Here is a 21,992-nt window from a genome sequence, read left to right as displayed (position 1 = left end):
GGAATCTTCCAGGGAAAGGAGAGTAAACTTTCAGACGGTGCCACCTGCCAACCCTCTCCTCCAAACAACGCTGGGCCCCCACTTTCATTTAAGTGAGCCCCTCCAAATCTCCCCTCCCCAACCTATGCCCTAGTATGGATGCAATGTGATATTATCAAACCCATTCTCTCAGGGACTGATAATTTAGTGAGATCTAATCAAGAAATAAGATAAGCTTCCTGCTTGGCAAACAGAAAAACAATCACAGAAAACAATCTTGCCACCACAACTTTCAAACGTTCCTTGGGTTTTCTGGAATTTCACTGAAGGACTATATTCATTAGCAATGTTCAGAAAATGCGAAGACAGAAGGTTTTAAATTTAAAAATATATATGGTGTTAAAAATGTTGGCGAGTAAGGAGAGCAGACAGAAATCTTTGACCAACCGTCCCTAGTTCTCTGTACAGTGACAATCATAAACACCAATGGACCCCTTAAAATGGAATAACTAGGACTCTGGCTAGCAAAAATGAGACATAAGACTATTTGCAAGGGGGGGAAAATAGAGAGCCATCATTTACTGAGCACCTACTATATGCCAGGCAGTACACTGAGTACTACATACACATCAAGTTAGCTAAATCTCGGAAAACATAAGAAGCAAGGCTCTTCTGCCTCCCTTTTCAGGTGATGAAACTGAAGATCAGAGGGAGAGTTGGGATTTGACCCAGGCTAAAACTCACTCTAAAGCCTAAGAGCTTAATTACTAAGCTAAAAAACAACACATTGTTGGTCATTCCAAAAGGGGAGTTGCCTTCTCAAAACTGCACCTTCTACTTGAACAATTAAAGATCCCAAAGTAAATCCACAGCCTTTTCCGACGACCTACCCAACTGCCAACTCCAAATCTGTAAGCAAAATTGACTTTTTACCTGTGGGTTAAGATGTCTGACTAATAATCCCCACCCAGCTGATCCCTCTACCTGCCTACCGCCAGCCCCGCCGAAGTAAATCCAATACCCCCAGGCAGGGAACCCTGGCGAGCAAAGCTCCATTCTCCACGCAGAACTGCTTTTCAGAAATCGTGCCAAGTCCATGCGCGGTTTGAAAACATTGCTGGACATTTCAAAATACATGACAGGGCACTTAGCAAAATAAGTCCCATTGTTTTTAGCCCCAAACATGTAGCAACAAATACCCTGTAATCCTCCCAGTTGAAAAACTGCAAACAGACTAAGTCGAGTTCTTGGTGGTGCTGAACAAGGCTATGGTTACTCTTCTCTCCTGGCCAGACAACAAATGGTGAAGAGATAAACATCAGTTAACCTCAGCCTCTTCCCAGCTCCCACTGTGACGGTACAGCAGCCAAATACTAATTATTTAGATCGACTCTTTGAAGGGTTTCTTTCCAGCTTTCTCCACACCAACTTCTCAGCAAGTGTCCCAGATTAAACTGTAGACGACCACCCGATTGTTTAAAAAATATATCTTTGATGTGATCTGTGGCTGGTTATTTTTTAATTAGGGTTTGAAATCCTATACCGTGTGCACTTAACCCCCGAAGAACTGGAGCCGGAGAAGTCCGACTCCGGGGAGCGGGCTGGCGGAGCCGGCGCGCGCCCGGGCGCCCCGGGGCGCAGAGGGGCCGCCCCTCCCCGCGTCCCCCCGCTCCAGGAACTCACCAGGATGCCCATCACGTCGGTCCAGAGCCGGGAGAACGTCTTGGACATGCCGGCGCCCGTCTCGGGCTCCGGCTCGGGCTCGGGCTCTGCCTCCGGCCCCGGGGCGGCTGCTCCCGCATCCTCCATGGCCGCGTCCCGCACGCGGGCCGCGCGTCCGGGTCCCTGGGGCACACACGTCCCTCACCAGCGCGGGGCCGAGCCCGGCGCCAGGTCCCCGCCCGCGGCGTCACGGAGCCGCGCGCCCCCGCCGCATCCCCCGGCGACCCCGCGGGGGCCCCTCGCAGGCGCCCGCACCTCGGCTCTAGGTGGCGACGGGCTGCGCGCCTGACAACTCCAGAAACTTTCCCAGCCCGGCTGCGCGCGGGCGCAGGGTAGCAGGAGGCAAAGTTCGCACCACCGAGCGTGACGGCGGGGACCTGGGGCGGCCCGGGAGCAATTAAACCCGCGGCGAAGGCGTTTCTTCCTGTGACGAGCGCCGACGCGCTACGGCCCGCGACGCCTTCCCGCCGGCGCGTCCGGGGCAGGGCCCCGCGGGGCTGAGCCGGCGCCTCGGGAGCGCGGGAGCGGCGCCCGGGACCCCTCTCTTCAAAATGAGCTCTTCCAGCTCCACATGACTCCCCCCGCCGCGCTAAGAAAGCGTTTAGCAACAAAAGGTGCTCTGATGTCAGGCTCTTTGCATGGAAATGAGCCCTGGACCGGGGAACAGATCGCCTGTTGAAAGAGCAGCCGCGCCGCAGCCTCCCGCCCGCCCCAGTTTCCAATCGGGCGAGTTCACCGCAGCCCCGTGGCCGCGAAAGTCCAGAAAGTTCACCCCGAAGCCGCGCCTGCGGCAGGAGCGCACGAGCTCGCCCCGCGGGAAGTGGGGCGACCTCGGGAGCCACCACCCCGCCTCTGCCGGCGAGGCTGGGCTGGAAAGCGCGTGCGAACGCTGGGGCACGAGCCCTGGTTTGTGCCGTTTTCCTTGGGGGTGGGGACATGGTGGCTCCCGGGCGCCCGACGCCGGGCACTGCTGGGGGGGTCAGCTAATTAGAGGAGCTGCCCTGTGGGTTTAATGGTGCCTTTCCTGCCAGGGAAGGGCCACTCTCAAAGCCAAAGGGATGCCTGCAGCCACTTAGGCGGCCCACACTGGGGGCCCTGCGCGTGTTTTTCCAAGGACAAGATCCATGACAGATTTATTTTCTGGGGGAAATGGCCCTGTAGAGGGATTTCCCCTTTTTGCGATTGTTTTTTTAAAAACCACTCCCAGCCCAGCCGGGCAGGGCTCGGCGGTTGAGCATCGACCTAGGATCCAGGAGATGGGGGTTCGATTCCCGGTCAGGGCACAGGCCTGGGTTGCGGGCTGCAGGCGATCAATGACTCTCATCATTGATGTTTCTGCCTCTCTCTCTCTCCCTCGCCCTTCCTCTCTCTGAAATCAATAAAGATATATTTTTTTAAAAAAATAAACACTCCGAGAATTTTCCCTGCGATGTGACAATGCGAGTCACCTTTGATTTGGTGATTGATCACTTTGGGAAACAGTTAAGAAACCATCAGGAACCTGCTCTTATGTGAAAGGGCTGAGTGGGTACAAAAAAGCAGGTGAGGTGCCCCAGGGAGAGAAAGCCCCTGCCTGTTTCTGAGGCTTCCCCGGAGTTGCTTTTTTCTTCTGAGCCCATGAAAAAGGAAGGGAATCAGAGCATGTCCTTGAAATCCCCTTACTAAAGCATTAATTACCCGGCTAACTATCAATGCCAATGGATGGAGAGCACTTACAGAAGACTTCGAATAAAGTAATCATGTTTATAAACATAATCCTCAACAATATTCTTGAAAAGAAAGAGAAGGAATGCGAGTTTTCCCTTGATGGTAAGGAGGTGTGGTGTTGAAGTATAAAGAGCCATGGGAGCTGAGTCAACACGACCAGGCCTGGTATTTCTTGTGCTGATGTTAGAGATGCTCAGAATCCAAATAAATTCAGTTAAAGCAGTGGTAGGTTTTTTATTATTATTATTATTATATCTATAAAGACATGAAAATAAGTAAATGATGGGAATAGGTAAAATACCCTTTAGAGTTGACTTTACTGGTATATTTAAGAATTTCAATGTACAATATTAGCCATTTGGTACTTCATTAAATTCAAAAAAATACAAAGAACTGTGTTGCTTCTACCAGTGAGCAGCTTGTGCTCTGCATAAATACTTTCTCCCAAGTGACTGAGCACAGAGTGAAGCAAACGGGTGGGGGCTGGGTTAAGGGCACCAATCACAGTCTTTCTCTTAACTCAGATGACCCCCAGGGGGCAAAGCACTTAACCTTTGGGGAGCAGGGAGTGGGGCAGTTTCCCAATCCTAGATGAGGCAAGACCACACTGATTGCCACCTACCTCCTCAGAGGTGATATTACATTACAGGGTCATCTCAAGATGGGCACCTTTTAGCGACAACACATACACACACATCGATATAGTTAAACCTTAGCCAGCATTTTGGCACTTACAGAAATCAAGCTACCCTAGATATTTAAGCTCCTTTGCCTGGTTCTCCCTAATAAATGGGTAGAAAAATGATATAAGTAATGTTGGGAGGAGGGGTGAGAGGAAATGTTGATAACAATAATTTTTTTTCTTTTAATTTTGTCAACATTTACTTTATGTTGAATTTACTCCCAGGACATAAGTTTTTGTTTCTTCAGTTTCTTCTGGCATATCTTTTTCTACTGTGCAACCTCCTCTTGTAGTTTGGGACCAATCTGCTCTTTTTCAGGAAGGAGCATCCCCATGTGGCAGAGAGAGCTCGTGTGTGGGTTAACTGGCCCACGAGCTCGGAAAGTGCTGCACTGCATCTTGGGAGCTTTGTTCACCAGGATGTGCTCAATGACCAGAGAATCTACATCTAAACCCTTAAGGGCAGCATTACTCTAGGCATTTTTAAGCATGTGCAGCAAAAATTCAGCACTCTTCTTGGGCCACTGACCCTGCGTCCCTCCCCACTGTTTGGCCTGGTCACACCTACCAACTCCACCACTGCAATGAGGGAATGGCACGCACTGCTTCTGTAAAGTGACACCCTTCAGCTACTTGGTGGCTTTTCTGATATGCACGCCCTCGATGGCCTGGGCAGTCTCACGAGTGTTCTTAAAGTGAACAGGAAGATTTGAACCTCTTGATTTGCATGATTTGGTGGGGTTTTCTGGGTCAAGTGAATAGGGACCCATTTTCAGAGGTCTCCACTGGCCACTTTTGGGAAGAGCTTGATAACAATAATTTTGCTTCCTGTAAATCAACATGAAATTTTGAGTAGTCACTTTTTTACTTCTAGAACATGAGTAGTTTTGTTGACCACATAAAAAATGAAGCTGAACCTCTTTACTCATCAACTTCATGATGCGACCCCTCAAAATAAGCTGATTAGTCTCCCCAATTTCAGTCTTTTCTCCTTCAGTTAATGCCAATCTTTATTTCCAAAAATTCCTTCAAAACTTTTTAACAAAATATGAAAGAATAATCATTAACATCACAATCATCATCATGCTGTTTCAGAGTTCCATAGGGTACCATTTACAAAAAGCTTTACCAGAGGATGGGAAAGGGCCCAGGAGGTGATCTAGATCAAATTCCTTATTTTTCAGATAAAGAAATGGGTTCCAGAGAACTTGAATGATCAGTCCAAGTGGACACAGACATATGGAGCAAAATTAAAGATGGACAACTTGATTACTTTTAAAAGTGCTTTCATCTAGATTGCAATGTACTTGATTCTCACAAAGCTCTGGAAGGTGGGCAAGTATAAATGCTCCATTAAAGATGTGTGAACAGAACATATACAGGAGTCCTGCTCTCCTCTCTTCCCTGTCCATGGGATTCTCACCCAGCTCATTGGCATTGTTGTGATGTTGGCGGGCGGGAGAAATTCCAAAGGATCCTTTTCGGGAAAATCCTCTTCTAGGAAGGGATCTAGAGAGGGAATTTCCAGACGTTTACTAGAGACTCAAATTTGACTGTGAAATCAATTCTGTGGGTCCCAATAAACATTTGTTACAATGAGTGAGAAGAAAACTACCAGAATGCATTCATTGAGAGAAAATATTGATAATGCACTTTCCTAAACAAATATTATTTCTTGAAAATTAGTCTGTCGTATTGTTCCTATAAGGCTTGAGTGAAAGAAGTGATTTGTTGGGCAAGTTATTTATCTCATCTGTATGATGAGATCATTCCACCTATTTAATATGGTTGTTGTGAGGTTGTCTGTGATAATGCAGACAATAATTCTCTATGAATTAGAACATTTTTCCCTTCACTTTGCTCTTCCTTTACCTACTCATACCATAAGGTGATATCTATAAAATGTCCTTGGTCATACCTAAATCTCTTAAGTTACACAAAGGAGTAATTCTTAGCTCTGGAATATGGCTGCTGAGTAATGAATTTAGGAGGTTATCTCTGGTAGAGTGGGATCATTAGGACTATTCAGTTTTAATAGTAAAAGCAGTAATAACAGCAATATCAATATCCATCATTTATTAAAAACCTATACAATGTCAGAGACTGAGTTTGACAGTTTAAAGTTATTTTAAATTATTTGGAACTTATGACTTTTCACTATGATCCAACCCTCCTACCCTGCTCACTTCCTATCTCAGCAGTACTCAGTTGCATCCATGTATTTGTTCAGACTATCAACCTCAGAGACATGCTTGATTCCTTCTCTTCACGCACCACCGCTCCCATCAAAACCGCGGATAAGCCCCATTGACTCTACTTCCTAAATATATGTTCAGTTCATCAGCTTCTCTCCATCTCCACTGCCAATGCCTTAGTCCATACCACCATCTTTTACAATATTTCATCTAGAGCAGTGCCTCTCAAGGGTGGACTCAAGAACAGAAGCATTACCATCACTTAGGAACTTGTTAAAAATGCAAATTCACACACACACCCCACACAGACACAAAAGCCTACTGAGTCAGACACTCCAAGCATGTCACCTAGCCCCTTGGGTAACTGTGATATCTGCTCAAATTTGAGAGCTACTTGGAAATACGAGAATGTCAAAATAAAAAAAAAAGGAACACTGCTGAAGCAATGTTAGGTTTTAAAATATAATATATTGAAAAACTATAGCAGTAGATTGCTTTTTAAAATTAATTAATAAAAGAAACTGCAATGAGGTAAGTGAATGGAGATTGCAAAATCAGATGTTCAGAGATACTTGATTTTAAAGGGCACACAATTAAATACAGTCACGTGCCGTCTAGTGACTTTTCAGTCAACGGTGGGTCACATATACGACCGCTGTCCTATAAGATTATCATGGAGATGAAAAACTCCTATTGCCCAGTGACATCATAACATCGATATTAGGTGTGCATTACCCACGTGTCTGTGTTTGTGGTGATGCTGGTGGAAATAAACCCACTGCACTGCCACTCATGGAAAAGTATAGAGCTTACAATTATGTATAGTACATAATATCTGATAATGATTATAAATGATTATGTTACTGGCTTATGTTTTTACTATAGTATACTTTTTATCATTATTTTATTCTACTTATAAAAACATAGTTTGCCATGTTCTGCGGGCAGCAGCCTCGTACAGCTCATGTTGGCTGCTTCTCTTGATTGTGTCATTTTCTCCTGTGCTTAATTTAGTCTTGTATTGTTTTGTACAGTAACGTGCTGTACAGATTGTAAATCTAGGAGCAATGAGCTACATGAAGCCCAGGTGTGTAGCAGGCTAGACCTAGACCGTCTAGGTTTGTGTAAGTGCACTCCGTGATGTTTGCTGACAAAACCACCTAATGGCACATTTCTCAGAATGTTTCCCCATGGTTAATACATTGGAATTGAAATGTATTATCCATCAGAATAGCTCATGTTTTAAGAAAACAGCTTCAGTTTAATACTTGTTACTTTTTAAAGACAACACATTTTCTGCAGAGAAAATGCGAGATTGAGAAGATTAAATCTGAACAATTATAAATGATCCATTTATTTTCTTTTATTTTTTTACCACACTGTCTTCTGAAATTGAGCAACGGACACAGATCAGCTCATTTACTTTTTGCCAACCATCAGCAACCATCTCTGGTACTGCGACGCAGGGCATTCCCCAGGGCAGGCCTCCGGGAACCACTCTCAAGGAGAGATGCAAAGCCTGAAATAGTTTTTCCCTAGACAATCCCAAAGAGATTTTTTTCACAAAGGCCCTGAAGGTGAGCCAAGCCCACGCTAAGGCATTACCTGTTTAAAAGCCTCTTTATCACGGAGTATTTGATAAGAGATTAGAAAAGAGCTAAAAGCGATTAAAACAAAGTGATGACATCAGGAACAGGCTGGGGAGAGAAGCAAAATGAGGATTCAGGGTTATAAACACTCTTCCTCCACTCTGATAAGAATCCTACTAGCCTAGCCGGCCAGGCTTTCATCTGGGTTGTTGCAGTGTAGACACCGAGGTTCTGCCTGGGAATTACTCCATCAGGCAGGACCCTACCTTGAGTGATACGTCATTTTACAAAGCAGGATCAGACTAGATCATGTCTAAAGCCACTTGTAACCCTGAAATATGAAGATTCTGAACTATTCAGTAATCCACGTTATAGACAAGAAGCACAAAAATCTGGGTGGGCTGCCAACACTGAACTCACGACACTTAAGGCAAAGAACCAAGAGCCTTCCCCTCGCCACAGAATGACTTGAGCATTAAGATGAGAGCAGCGTCTCCCGTGGAGGGCCGGGAGGTTGTGCGAGCGACCTGACACTTAGAGGGAGACAAAAGCACACCAGGAGAGGGGACCATCTTTGGCATCTTGTTCCCTGCTATTACCTTTGCAGCTTAAGAGAGTGTAAGAAAGAAAATAAAAGAGAATGTGCTAATGAGAGCTCAGAGATTATGTTAAATGTTTCCAAATTATGCAAAAAAGGCTTAAACGCACAGCCGGGAGGTATCATCCGCCAACCAAACTGCTTCATCAATCTTGTCTAGTTTATGCATTTTACCCTGTGAGAATGCTACTTGGCTGTTTCTGTTGCTTAAACATACTTGTGAAAAATATCTTTTCCATTAAATTGAAAAGCTCGGGTTAAAACTGTTGCTCTGTTTGTTTGGGGGGCATAATATTATGCACATAGAACAACAAGAGTGTCGCTGACATCAATCCTGGTAGCCACAGAAGATTATCACAGTCTTATCCAGAGCTGAAGTACCATTCAGAATACTTTAAACAACAAGCCCCCAAATAATTTATGATTTATGATATTTGCATATAATTATTTAAAAAGCAGAGTACTGAGCTGATGGCAACATTCTGGGGAAAGTATAAGTTGACTCATTAAAACAAAGGAGAGTGTGATATCCCCCTTCTGGTCACTTTTTTTAAAGAATCCCATATTTACTATACAAATCACCTGGGGGAGAGCCATGAGCCTGAGATGTACGGCCCAGCCCCATGTTGACTCTGCGTGTGGCTCTGCTTCATTCTGTTCTATGTCTTTCATGGAGGAGCCAACATTTTGGATCACAACGAACAAGATTTTTATACTAGTAAAATTTCTGCCGGCTAATAAAAAGAGACACTTTCATTCATGCTCCTGGGGGAGAGGGGGACCCTCACTTTCCCTTCACCTATAAAATTCTATCATTTAAGAATCTCCGAAACATTTGTTTTTCTTCTCACGCAATCTAACTCCCCTTCTTTCCATGTATAGTAAGTGTTACAGTCTCCTCCCAGTCATTCAAGGCCATTTTCCTCTCTTGGGTACTTTCTTTCAAAGTGCATTTCCTGTGACACACACAGAGGCATGGGAGTGTGCACGCACACGCACACACACACACACTCACACACACTCTCTCACACAAAGGCTCGGTTATCTGTTTCTCTGTGCTGCCTCGTACAATTGAAGATATAAATAAATGAACTTGGTGAAGAGCTCATCAAAGGAGGTGGCGCCATGGGAATGTCTCAATGAGCGTCTCACACATGGAGCTAAAAGTTTAAGTGACAGGACGTTGGGGTCATGGCTGCTTCTTTAAATAGTGCCTTGATCAAGCTTAGTGAAACAATTCCCTGTTTAGGGAAGCACAGAACATGCTCCTCTGGTTAGTGCTGACCTGAATGAGGTTTGAAATAGATCTAAAAGAAATATTAATACGGGAAAGCAGACACCAGATTTTCTGCACCATTTCCCTCTCAATGAACACAAATATTTTTAAAAGGACAAGAAATGGGTTGTCTGGGCATAATTTTTTCCTGTGCCTTATACATGAAACAACTGGGTGCTAGCTACTTTTTATCTAATGAATGTTCTCAAAAATCAGATGATGTTGATTTCAATAGCAAAGACGCACTTCACAAAGGATCCTTGTTCTAGAAATGAGGTCATTTGGACAGTCTCTCCATTAAGAAAAAGCCTATTTTGCTTGCAGAGGTCACCTATTGGGGCAGGAAATCCATCTTTCAGCCAGTGGACTAACATCTGGCCTAAGTCTTCTAGGCTGAAATGTCAATTTCCTGGTCTAAATAGAACACACATGAAAGAAAAAAAGATGAAAAATACCAGTCTTGACATGCTAAAGAATCTTCAACAGTAGCATAGATAATAAGAATTCTCAAAAAAAAAAAAAAAAGAGCTACTCATTAGTGGTCAACACACAAAAATAGTAAAAAAAAGAAAATTTTATTGCTTTCTGTAAGAATTACTAAAAGATAAACTTAAGAAGCTGAAGCTAAATGGTAGCAAAGAGACAAATTAACCATTCACTGGAAAGCCTATAAATAAATGTACTTTATTCTGGACCAACTAACCACAATTCCTGTTGACTCATTCCAGGCTGGGCCAGATCTGCTACTGTACTGAGAGAGACAGGAAAAGAAGTTTACTAACTAAATTAACAGGATAAAACTTTCAAAAGACAAATGGGAAGCTGTTTAACCAACATAAGAAAAATAATCTTTTAAAGCTGGTTAAAAGTGCCACAAAACGTTCGGTGTATAATTCTTCTCAATAAGCCACTCCATTTATACTACTTTTTGTATTTCTTTGAGAATATGCTGTGATTTTATTTAGTCTTTCTCAACTGATTCAAGTCGAGAATTTTTTTTTATCTCCCTCCTTCCCTCCCTCCCTCCCGCCCTCCCGCAACCAATATTGAGTGCGGGGCTGCGTCTGACATCACTAGGTACCGACAAAAGACAGCCTTGGTTTTCAGGAGCCCCTAACCTAGGGAGACAGCTAGAAACGTAGTTAGTTGTCATACAGACACAACCAAGAGGTGCTCAGAGGACAGAATGGCCAGCCCGGTGAGGAATGGGAAGGGTTCACAAGGGAGGGGATTCCCACGAAGGCCTTCAAGGCCGCACAGCTCCTCGGCCAGCCAGGGCCGTGAAGGAAAAGCAGTGAAGGCAGAAGGCAAAGCCTGGAGGCTTTACCCAGGCGGCTGAAATCGTCGAGTGGAGGGCGGGACAGGGTGTCAGAGGCCAGAGCAGCAGCAGGAATGGGCGGGTGGCCCCGTGTGCCAAGCTAAGGGCAGGATTTCCTTCCAGGAGTCCCTCTCTGTGCAACGCTTCGCTCCAAGTCCACCCTTTCTCTTCCAATCCAGGGAGGAGGGTGGAAACGCAGGCGTGTGATAAATTTTGATTATGTCTCACCAGTTACATGGCTGATCTAAACCATACAGAACCACTGAAAGTTTGAAGCAGGGAAGGACTAAGCTGTCCGATTTAGGTTCATGTTATAATTGATGGCAATGTGGAACCCAGAAGAGGGTGGAATTTGAGACGAGGTGATTTTTAAGTCACGCTGTTCACCTAGGAGAATGGTTACAAAGATTAAGAACGGGGCACTTCGGTTCCTGCCGGATCCCACATTGCTTTTCCAGCTCGATCTTCTGTTGTGATCCAACACAGAATTACTCCGGGAGGCTCTTATCTGCTTTTCCCCGCAGTCCCTGTATTTCCTAGTTTCTGCTTCTCTGCTTTGTTGTCTACTCATTTTTGCCTGAAATACTCCTGCTCTCCCCCAGCTTTATTGAGATATAATTGACATGTAACATTGGATAAGTTTAAGGTGTACAAGGTGCTGATTTGACACGTTGCAAAATGACTGCCACCAGAGTGTTAGCTAACACCTCCACCACATCACATAATGACAATTCCTCTCTTGTGGTGAGAACATTTAAGATCTATTCTCTTAGCAATTTTCAAGTATATAATATAGCACTGTTAACTGTAGTCACCATGCTGTACTATAATGAATCAGGTCCCCAGAAGTAATTCATCTAATAACTGGAAGTTTTATCCTTTGACCAACATCTCCTATTTCCCCAACCCTAAGTCCTTGATAACCGCCATTCTTCTTTTTGTTTCTATGAGTTTGGCTTTTTTAGATTCCATGTATAAGTGATATCATGTAGTATTTGTCTTTCTCTGTCTGACTTATTACACTTAGTGTAATGTTCTCAAGGTCCATCCTTGTCTAAAATGGCAGGATTTCCTTCTTTCTCATGGCTGAGTAATATTCTTGATGAGCTTAGTCAAGTGACATAAACAAATATTCTCAACCCCGTGTGATAAGAAAATACACAGGTCCTTTATGAACAGAGAGACTGGAGAGTCATTGCAACCTAGAGGCATCATGGGAGACTTCCTGAAAGAGGCTTCATCTGAGTTAATAAGTCTTGAAGGAAGAGTTGAAATCAGCCCACCACATGGGAGCTAAGCTGGCTTTAGGTTATGAGAGTAACAGGAGCAAAGGCAAAAAGACAAAATAATAATATGTGTTACAGAAACTTGAAGCTCTTTGTTTTAAGAAATGCTAGGTGGTCAGTCACACTGCATCGTGTATTCTATAAGCTAAGGAGGTCAGTCTTTTTTTTTTTTTTTTTTTAATATATCTTTATTGATTTCAGAGAGAGGAAGGAGAGGGAGAGAGACATAGAAACATCAATGATGAGAGAGTCACTGATCGGCTGCCTCCTGCACGCCCCCGACTGGGGATCGAGCCCACAACCCGGGCATGTGCCCTGACTGGGAATCGAACCCCGATCGCCTGGATCCTAGGTCGACGCTCAACCGCTGAGCCACGCCCGGCCGGGCTAAGGAGGTCAGTCTTAATGCTCTGGGGAGCAGGAAAGAGCCTTCCCCACTTAGTGGAAACCACCTCTATAATGGGTGGGTTAAGCCATCTGGAAGACAACCCATGTAAGAAATGATTATGCAGGCATTCTTGAGGAGACTAGCGTGTTTCTCGATTCTCCAGCTGGAAATCAAGCAGCATCTTCAAGGAGGCAGCAATGGAATATGACAGATGTAAAGAAAATTATAATTGTAAATTGGGACAAGATTGAGAAATTTGGCAGGTTGTGTCAAAATCCATAAAAATGTTCATATCCTCTGACCCAGTATTTAGATTCCTGGCAATTTACCCTAGTAAATTATTGGAAAGAAATAAGAAGCTCTGTGCTCAAAGGTTTATTATATTTTTAACTTTATTTTTCAATTGCAGTTCACATTCAATATGATTTTGTATTAGTTTCAGGTGAACAGCATAGTGGTTAGACAATCATCTACTTTACCAAGTGTTCCCTCCACCTGGCACCATACATAGTTATTACAATATTATTGATTAATTCCCTATGCTGTGCTTTGCATCCCCAGGACTGTTCTGTAACAAACAATTTGTACTTCTTGATCCTTTCACCTCAAAGGCTTATTACTGCATTTTTTATAATAATGAAAATGTGGAAAGAAGCTTCATATTCCACAAGAGAAAACCGGTCAAATAAATGGTGATATTGATGGAATAATATCTACTGATTAAAATGTTAACATAAAGACCATGTAACAGGATGGGAAAATATCCTCTGCATGTGAAACTTATCTCAGAAGTTAGGAGAGCACATGTGCAAAGGTGAGAAGAGAACCTGCAAATGTGCTCCGCCAGCATTTGCAACATATTAGAAGCTCAAGAAATAGGTTTCGAACAAATTAAGAAATGAATGTAAAATGAAAAACTGGTGCTGCATTAGGGGGTGGGGTTTTGAATTAAATGATCATTGAAAACCTTTCCATGCTGTTTACTGTTACTTAATGATAGACACAGTGAATGTTAATAGCTAACATTTATTAAACGTTTCTGTGTCTGGACACTATCCTATATATTACATATTTTGTAATTCACCTATTCATCGCCTTCCAGAGCATGTCTGCTACTTCTCTCCCTCCATATTCAAGTCTTCATGGTGCCAAGTTCAATGTCAGCCAGACACAGAAGTGCTCCAGGAGTTAGAATGGGTAAATGAATGAATGAATGAATGAATGCCCCGAAAAGTCACAGGTTTGATTCCCCATCAGGGCACATACCCAGGTTTCGGGTTTGATCCCGGGTTGGGGTGAGTATAAGAGGCAACCAATAGATGTTTCTCTCTCCCTCTCCCTTCCTCTCTCCCTAAAAAAACAATAAAAACATATTTTTAAAAAAAGAATGAATACCTCAGTGAATGAGAGTGGCAGAGACTAAAGCCCACGGTACTAGTGCCTTAAATGACAAGGTGTCTGGTGTGAGGCATGGGCAGGAATTCTCAGTATTCACTCAAAGACCTAGATTCTCTATGTACGTAGCTGCAAGAATGGGAAAAACTGAGTTCCTGGAGCTGAGAGACAAAGAAAGAGTTCTTTCTTCTCAAAACCTTGTCTCCGAAAGAATAACCTTTCACATTACTTATGATAATCCTTGAATGCCTCGCTGTTAAACAATGGAATGTGCTGTGAAATGTTTACATATTGTAGTATTTCCAAAAAGGAACAGGAGTGCACTATGGCCAATTTTTAAGGAATGGAACCTGAATGGGTCCAACATCCAATAAAAGCAAGCAGGGGCCGTGGCGAGTCACATTTAAAAGACGTTTTCTAAATCCTTTCTCAAACCTCCTCAATAACAACAAATATTCAGGAACTACCTCTTTTGATCCACCCATAGTGTTTAACTTTCCTGGTTTTGCAGGTTTGATGATAAACAGGGTGTCACACATTAACAAGAGCTCTTTGCTGGACCGAATTTTTTCCTGGGCTTATGCAGGCCCAGTTCCGCGGAGACCCTTGGAATTGCTCATCTGCATCCAAGAGAAGTATTTAGCCTTTGCTCAGCAACGCAAGCAATTTCACCCTTGATTTTTCTTGGATACAGAATCTACCTTCTTTACTGTTCCTCTCAAGCTTTTGCACCGAGAGATGCTATTTTTGAAGCTGCTCTATGCCGTTGGCTATTTCTCCAGATCGCCCCCCTTCCTGGCTGACTCAGAGGGAGTTCAGTCAGCCGGGTGCCCTGTCTAATCACCATTATGTTCCTCCAGGCCCAAATGGTAGTATTTTTCAGCACAACAACCTTGGGGGCTTTATTTCAGTAACTCATATGACTTAAAGAGCCTCACTTGGATCTTTCACGCATACATATACTCAAGGTACACACCTCTGCCCATAACTCTGTAATCCCCGACGGTGCCAGAGCTCGGGCACCTCGGAAAAGCAACAGTAAATACTACCTGAATCAATCCACCATGCGGTGGCTTGTTTCTCCCAGAAATATTTATAACCTATGAAGGAACGCCAGCAAAACATTTCATAAAACCTGTGGTGTCAAACGCCACTCACTCCCTTATTCTACAAAATGTCTCACTTTCAGTGCCTGTGAGAAGAAAAATTGAGAGTCCACATGAGCGCTGCCCAGCATTTCCTGCAACTTTTTTCTCATCAGAGATGCATTCTGGGCAAGCCAATTAATCTGGGCACCATGCCCTGAGTGGGCCGAGTGCTGCTTGATGTTAGTAACAGAATGACATATATCTATGCCCTGTACCCACTTAATTTGTCCCTGGCTGGAATACATAAACTTTTACTTGTGCTATTATCATCATATCCTGTCTAGACTGAAAACTGCTATAGAGCAGCTTCCTTCATATTCAGGGAGTAAAAAATAAAGAGGCTGCCCTGCCCCACACAGCCTCCGCCCAGGGCTCTGGTGGGTTTCCACGCGGCCCCTCCCACCTGAAAAAGATGGAAGCAGAGGGAAGACTGTGGAAGCTGCTTCCAACTGGAAAAACCTAGATAAGAGTAAAACTGGATGTTAAATAATAAACATGGTGATCGGACTCCAATAATATTATATTTTAAGTCAATCACTTGGAAAAATAATGAAAGTTTAAAGTCAAGTTAGGCAGATGTCATGCTAGGACTCTGTTTTGATTCTGGTTTGAAAATACTGGTGAGCCAGGAAATCTGAACAAAGGGATCGCTGTATCCTCAGATTGTGAAGGGGAAGAGGCAACTGGTCCACAAAAAGAGGATCCGGAAGGCAGAAATGCCCAGGGGCGTGGCAGGCTATTCTGAGTGCTGAGACGCTGGCAGGCCAAGAAAGCTCTTACAGCCAAGGTAAGGAAATTCTTGCAACACAGAATAGTTTGATTTTATATAAAACTGACCAATCAATGGGGTTATTTGCATCAGAAAAACCACTGTCCTTTGAAGATTCATCAGAGGGTCTACAGTAGTGGTTGAGCACGTGGGCCTTGGCTTCAGATGTACCAAGTTAACTTTCAGCCTCACTTCCTTCAATTATAAAATGTGGCTAATGATCATGTCTGTGACACAGTGTTGATGAGAGGAATAAATGAGCTTGACACTTTGAGTGGCACATAGTAAATGATCAATAAAAATATCTTAGCTACATTTATTATTATTGTGTGGAAAAACACTTAATACCATATCCAACTGAGTAAATGATTGTAGTGGTTATTAAGATTTTCCTTTCAATTCTGTTTAACACTAATGATACATAGTAGCCCATTTATGCCCTTAAATGTCTGCAGATCTTTTTTTTTTTTTTTTTAAATATATCTTTATTGATTTTAGAGAGAGGAAAGGAGAGGGAGAGAGAGAGATAGAAACATCAATGATGAGAGAGTCATTGATTGGCTGCAGCCCGCAACCCGGGCATGTGCCCTGACCGGGAATCGAACCCTGATTGCCTGGATCCTAGGTCGACGCTTAACCGCTGAGCCACGCCCGGCCAGGCTGTCTGCAGATCTTTAACTGCTTTTTAAAAAATTATCTATACTATTTTTTATGAATAGAATTGGGGCTGATAGAAGAATAAGGAATTCTAAATCCGACCTCTCTTTCTGTCCCTCCTCTTGAGCTAAGGACACTGTAATGATGTTGGGTGGAGAAGAGAGAAGACAGAAGAAAAACAGAAGGAAATCTGTTTCCAAAATTTGTTTGAGGTCCTAAAATGAAAACGCGTATGCCATCGATCAGAGGGAAATGGCCATGAACGTCTTAGAAATAACCCCTAGATTCAGGCACAAAATAACACACTCAGCAGGCCCAGTAAGTTCCTCATTACCATATAAATTGTTCTCACGTCTGATCTAATAGGATATGATTAATAATTGGGATTTGTTTTCTTCCAAGAAGCTGAATGATTGAAGGGAACCCAATACAGTTTAAAAGACCACTCCTAAACGGATCAAGAAAGTGTTTTCTGCTTTGTTGTGTATGAACAAAAGTATTCTAATTAGTGTGCAGGGTCCTCGTGGCTGCTGAGAGGAATGTGTGGCTGGAGTCTTGGCACCACATGTGTTCACTATAGGAAGTGGGGCTGCATCTACTCACCATATGGCTTATAAATGAGAACTGCAAACTACGGCCGTCCAGGGACAGGCCTTCCAACCCTGTGCTGTCTCTGCTCTGATTAGAGGACCTGGGAGGCTCCAAGGACGGCTTCAGCGACTTCCCAGTCCTTCTCACTTCCTCTTTGACCATTTCTGGGACGCGCCGAGCTCGTTTCTGGTGTAAATTTAATGCAACCTGAATTGCTTATGAAAACTTAGTCAGGAAAACACAGCTTATGCTAAAGGTAATTTCCAGAGGAACAAGGTTTCCTTGTTCAAGTTGCCCAAAATTCAGAGCTGTGCAAGGGGGAGGGAAGGGCTGGCCAGTGAAGGGAAATAAACCCAGCAAAATAAGGCCTTTGAGTAAGAGTTAACACAGTGTGCTCCAGCCAGCTGACACAATTTCAGCGCTCACTGTCCCGCCAGAAGGAGCAGGTAGCACTTTCTGATTGCACGGCCCACCCTCCATCAGGCGTGCGGCCCCACGTGCACAGCCCCCAACGCCCTTGCCAATGAGAAGCGGCGTTAAAATGACATCCCATCTGCTCTACAAATGTCAACGAGCTCCTGCCACCTGTTGAGGGGTTGTGGGGACAGCAGAAGGGCAAAGAGTCTCGACACAGGTTTGTATGTTGATACAAACAAAGAGCCGCTTCATTCAGTGCGTTCCTTTCGCGCCCCCCCCCCCCCCCCCCCCGGGGCCCCTTCTGTGCCAGGAATCTTTCGAATAGTTTTGCAGTAGTATTTTACACCCAGAAGAGTGTTAGTTGTAGTTAAATACCATGCCCCAAGAGGCACAGGGCATTGAAAAATATGTGCTATACCTCAAAGAGTAGACAAATGAACAGCCTGAAGTTATTTTTGACCCATCCCCCTTACGCGCTCACAAATAAGCATGACCAGAAACTGCATTTGGGAGGTTTTAAATTTGAGCTAAAGACGAACTTTCGCAGGGTGAACCCAAGACACTGGAATGGGTGTAGAGGAGACTAGGAAAGCCTTTCCCAAAGACCTGGACACTGGGTCAGGATGCCACGTGGGCTCACGGGAGCTTCAGTCGCCTCCCCAGCCTCCCCGGCTAATGCAGTTTCCCCTCCGCAACAGCTAAGCCCAGCGTTGAGATTCGGGGCCGCTGGTGTTTCCTTCCTCTGCCACTAATTTCCAAAGACGGGTTGCTTTTCGGGGGAAAGGGGTGTTTGTTTTCTCTGGTTATCATCGGGAGTGTTTCTCTCCACATTACTGGATCCCCGCCTGCTGACGCTGCTACTTGTCCCTCAAGACTGGATCGGTGCCACCTCCCCGGGAAGGTTTTCCGACGGCACCACCATCTCCCCCAGCGGAGCCGCCTGCTCTCTGGCGTTCCCAGAGGATTTCCTGCGGACTGTCTGCTGGACTGTGAGCTGCCTGAGGGCAGGAGCCCCACGGTTTCCCCCCTGGTTATCCTCAGTGCCTGGACATCAAGATGCTCAATAAAGAGTAATAACATTCAACACTTTCAGGGCCCTTCCCATATTCCAGCATGTTCAAAACAGAACCTATCTCCTAAGGTTTTTAGAATCGACTTAGATAATGAATATAAAGGTATATCCAGAGCCTGGGAGAGAGTAAATGGTCAATAAACCAGTGAATTTTATTTCATGTGCTCTGTCATTTAACTCTCAGAACATATTTTTTTTATGTGGTGCTGCTACTATTTTTTTTCTCATTTTAAAGATGAGGAAATGGATATTTATAAAAGTTAAGAAACTTGGCAAAGGGCACTCACTCAGCTGTAAGTACCAGAACGGAGTTTTGTTTTGTTTTTAGTGTTACCTTCATCGCTTTTGACAACTGTAGTGTGACTTTTTTCTTCTAACTCACATTTATAGAGTTATAATTTACACCCAGTAAATTTCATGCTTTTTACTGGACAGGGCTGTGGGTTTTACAGTCTTGTAACCACTACCACAAACAAGACAGAGACCGGTTTCATCACCCCAAGAATGCCCTGAAGTGGTCAACTCTTTCCCTCATTCCCGAAGGCTCTGGAATACTGCCATGTGATCTCCATGCTTACACTTTGCCTTTTCCAAAATGCCTTTTGCATCTGGGTTAGTTCACCTAGCATTTTAAGTTTGTGAAGCATTTGAAAGCCATCCATGTGGCTGTGGGTATCATTGGTTTGTCTCTTTTCATTGCTGGACAGTCTTCCCTTGCATGGATGAGTTGCAGCTTACTCATTCATTGAGCACCTGAAGTATGCTTGGATATTTCCCAGTGCTCATGATGAACAGAACCACTTAAAAAATTCATGGACAGGTGTTGTTCGAACATCAGTTTTCATTTCACTTGGGTAAAGACCTAGGAGAGGGATTGATGTATCACAAGGTGTGTATTTAATTTTATAAGAAATTACCAGATTGTTTTTCTGATGGGGCTGTACATTTTGCATTCTGATAAGCGAAGTGTGAGAATTCCCTTTGCTCCACAGCCTTGGTAGCAGCTGTTACTTCCAGGTTTTTTGTTTGTTTGGTTGGTTTTTTTAAGTCATCCTAATAGGTATCTAGAGGTATCTCATTGTGATTTTCATTTGCATTTCTCTAATGATTAATGAATAATATTGAGTACCTTTTCAAGTACTCTGTTCCAACTTTTGCCCATTTAAAAAACTGGGCTGTTTTCTTACTATTAAATTTTGAGATATCTGAGTATGTATTCTGGATACAAGCCCTTCATCAGACACGTGCTTTGCAAATATTTTCTCTCAGTCTGTGGTTTTTTTATTTCCTGGTGTTTTTCAAGGAGAATTTTTACTTTTGGTTAGGTCCAATTTATCCATTTTTTCTTTTATGGATCTTATTTTGTTGTTTTTTTCTAGGGAATCTTTGCCAAGCAAAGTCACCATATTTTTCTGTTTTCCTCTAGAAAATGTTCTAGTTTCAGATTTTACATTTACAGTTATTATCTATTTTTAAGTTCACCTTTGTGTAAGATAGGCTGTATGACTTCAGGTTCTTTTTTTGTTTTGTTTTTCATTTAAGGATTTCCAATTGTTACAGCACCCTTTATTAAAGAGACAGAGCAGAAATTTGAACTCAGGTTTCTCTAATTCCAGAGGTAAGTTCTTACCATGCACGTCCCTGTACTAAGTTTATGTAGATTTTTAATCTGCTGCTGGATTAAACCCTTTGACAGACTTCTCCACACCCCCATGGCACAGTGCCTTGAATATGGTATGACCTCACAGAATACCCCCGACTGACTATTTAAATGGAAGGTGGAATGACAATCACTCAGCACTGGCCAATCCTTGCTTTCCCTTGCCCAAGAGAAAAAACAGCACTCTTGTAGACAGTGCCCACGTGTTTAGAGCTCTGACCCAGCAGCAAGCAGGCAAAAGCCACCTGTCCAATATTTACAATTGACCCCACACCCTAAGACTTTTAATACAAGGATAGAGGAGCTAGTTTTCTCTTTAGAGCAACAGGAGTCTCGGGCTACCAATGGCACGAGGAGAATTGCATCTGTTGTGACAGCATTCCAGTGTGTTGTACAAGCTCTGGCCGTCCTGAGGAATGACCGTCTGTGGGCCTGTTCTGGCCGCTGGGCAGGGTCAGCTCAGAAGTAATTTGGAGCCAGAACTAGTGGGTGGAGGTGGGTGGAGGCGGGAAATGTGCAACACTAGTATAACTGGGACTGACTGAGGTCCCGCTTCAGATCCCAGAGTAAATAAGCTAGTGTGGGCAAGCCCTTCGCGTGACCTTCAGCTCCGTGGATTCATAAGCAAAGGCCTCTCTAAAGCTCCCAGAGGGCAAGGTCAGCAGGCCCATGCTTGGCCCTTGCCACAGAAAAGGCGACAAGGTCTTATAACCTCCACCTTAGAGGAGTTTGTATTTTTACCCTCATCACTAATTTCGATTATAATAAGCTTTACTTTTCATCCAATATTCCAGATTCTTTCTTTTCCACGTCAGCATAACTACAAGCGTGAAACCATTTCTGATGAGGCCACGTAGCTGAACAGAATCTCGGACTGAAAGGAACAAGTCCATCGTGTAGATGTGAGAAACAGGAGAGCAGGAAAGAAAAGCAGAGAATATTTTTAAAAGCTGTACCAATTTTTTAATGAACAACTGATATACTACAAATACCATAAGAAACGTGTTTTGTTTTTGTTTTTTTGTCCAGTGCCCATTATAGAATAAGTTTTCAGAAATGCCATATTGTTAGCCATTACTATTCATTTTTGCTTTTTTACAGTTTTTAAAAATTGTGGTAAAATGCCATTATTATATCTTATACAAGGTGCAACAAATGCACACATGTGCACGAATATGTACTTACACATAAACGCACATGAGACACCCAAGTGAGAGAGAAAGGACATAGAGCCCAGGAGCCCAGAGAAGAAGACAGATTCATATACATATAAATATGCTCCTGGGAACACTGGGTGGTTGCACATCTTGTTTATTACCATGCTAAGCCCCTGAGCCTTCAGGCTGTGTCTCTTCCATGTTTCTATTCTCATATTCACATCGAAATTCTGGGATCATGGTTGCTCTGCAGTGTTCTGCGCATCTTGGACATTCTGAGTCAGCTGGGTTATTTCAGGGAAAATTAAATAAAATCTAATTGTTGAATAAACATGAATGGAAATGTCATCAAACCCTGAGCCAAGTGACCAATTAAATAAAATGCT

General features: G+C 43.6%; 1 protein-coding gene and 1 pseudogene across 3 annotated transcripts in view; both read right to left on the bottom strand.

Annotated features, from left to right (window-relative positions):
- The window catches only part of SASH1 (SAM and SH3 domain containing 1), a 209,502-nt gene that overhangs the window by 154,123 nt on the left and 33,387 nt on the right, over nucleotides 1-21,992 (bottom strand). Inside the window, exon 1 of one of the 2 annotated variants that reach the window (XM_081139978.1) lies at nucleotides 1,663-1,878. The exons of the other annotated variant lie outside the window; for it this stretch is intronic. Coding sequence (XP_080996104.1) covers nucleotides 1,663-1,788 — 126 coding nt within the window. The 5' untranslated portion in view covers nucleotides 1,789-1,878. Of the gene's footprint in view, nucleotides 1-1,662; nucleotides 1,879-21,992 lie in introns of those variants that run through there. 2 annotated transcript variants of the gene reach the window in all.
- On the bottom strand, nucleotides 4,306-4,860 carry LOC308558760 (large ribosomal subunit protein uL22 pseudogene; annotated as a pseudogene). The gene has a single exon. The product of its transcript is annotated as a large ribosomal subunit protein uL22 pseudogene (transcript).

The sequence above is a fragment of the Miniopterus schreibersii genome (genome assembly GCF_964146895.1).
Source record: "Miniopterus schreibersii genome assembly, chromosome: 6".
NCBI classification, from domain to species: domain Eukaryota; kingdom Metazoa; phylum Chordata; class Mammalia; order Chiroptera; family Miniopteridae; genus Miniopterus; species Miniopterus schreibersii.
This window is presented reverse-complemented; position numbering and strand designations above follow the sequence as displayed.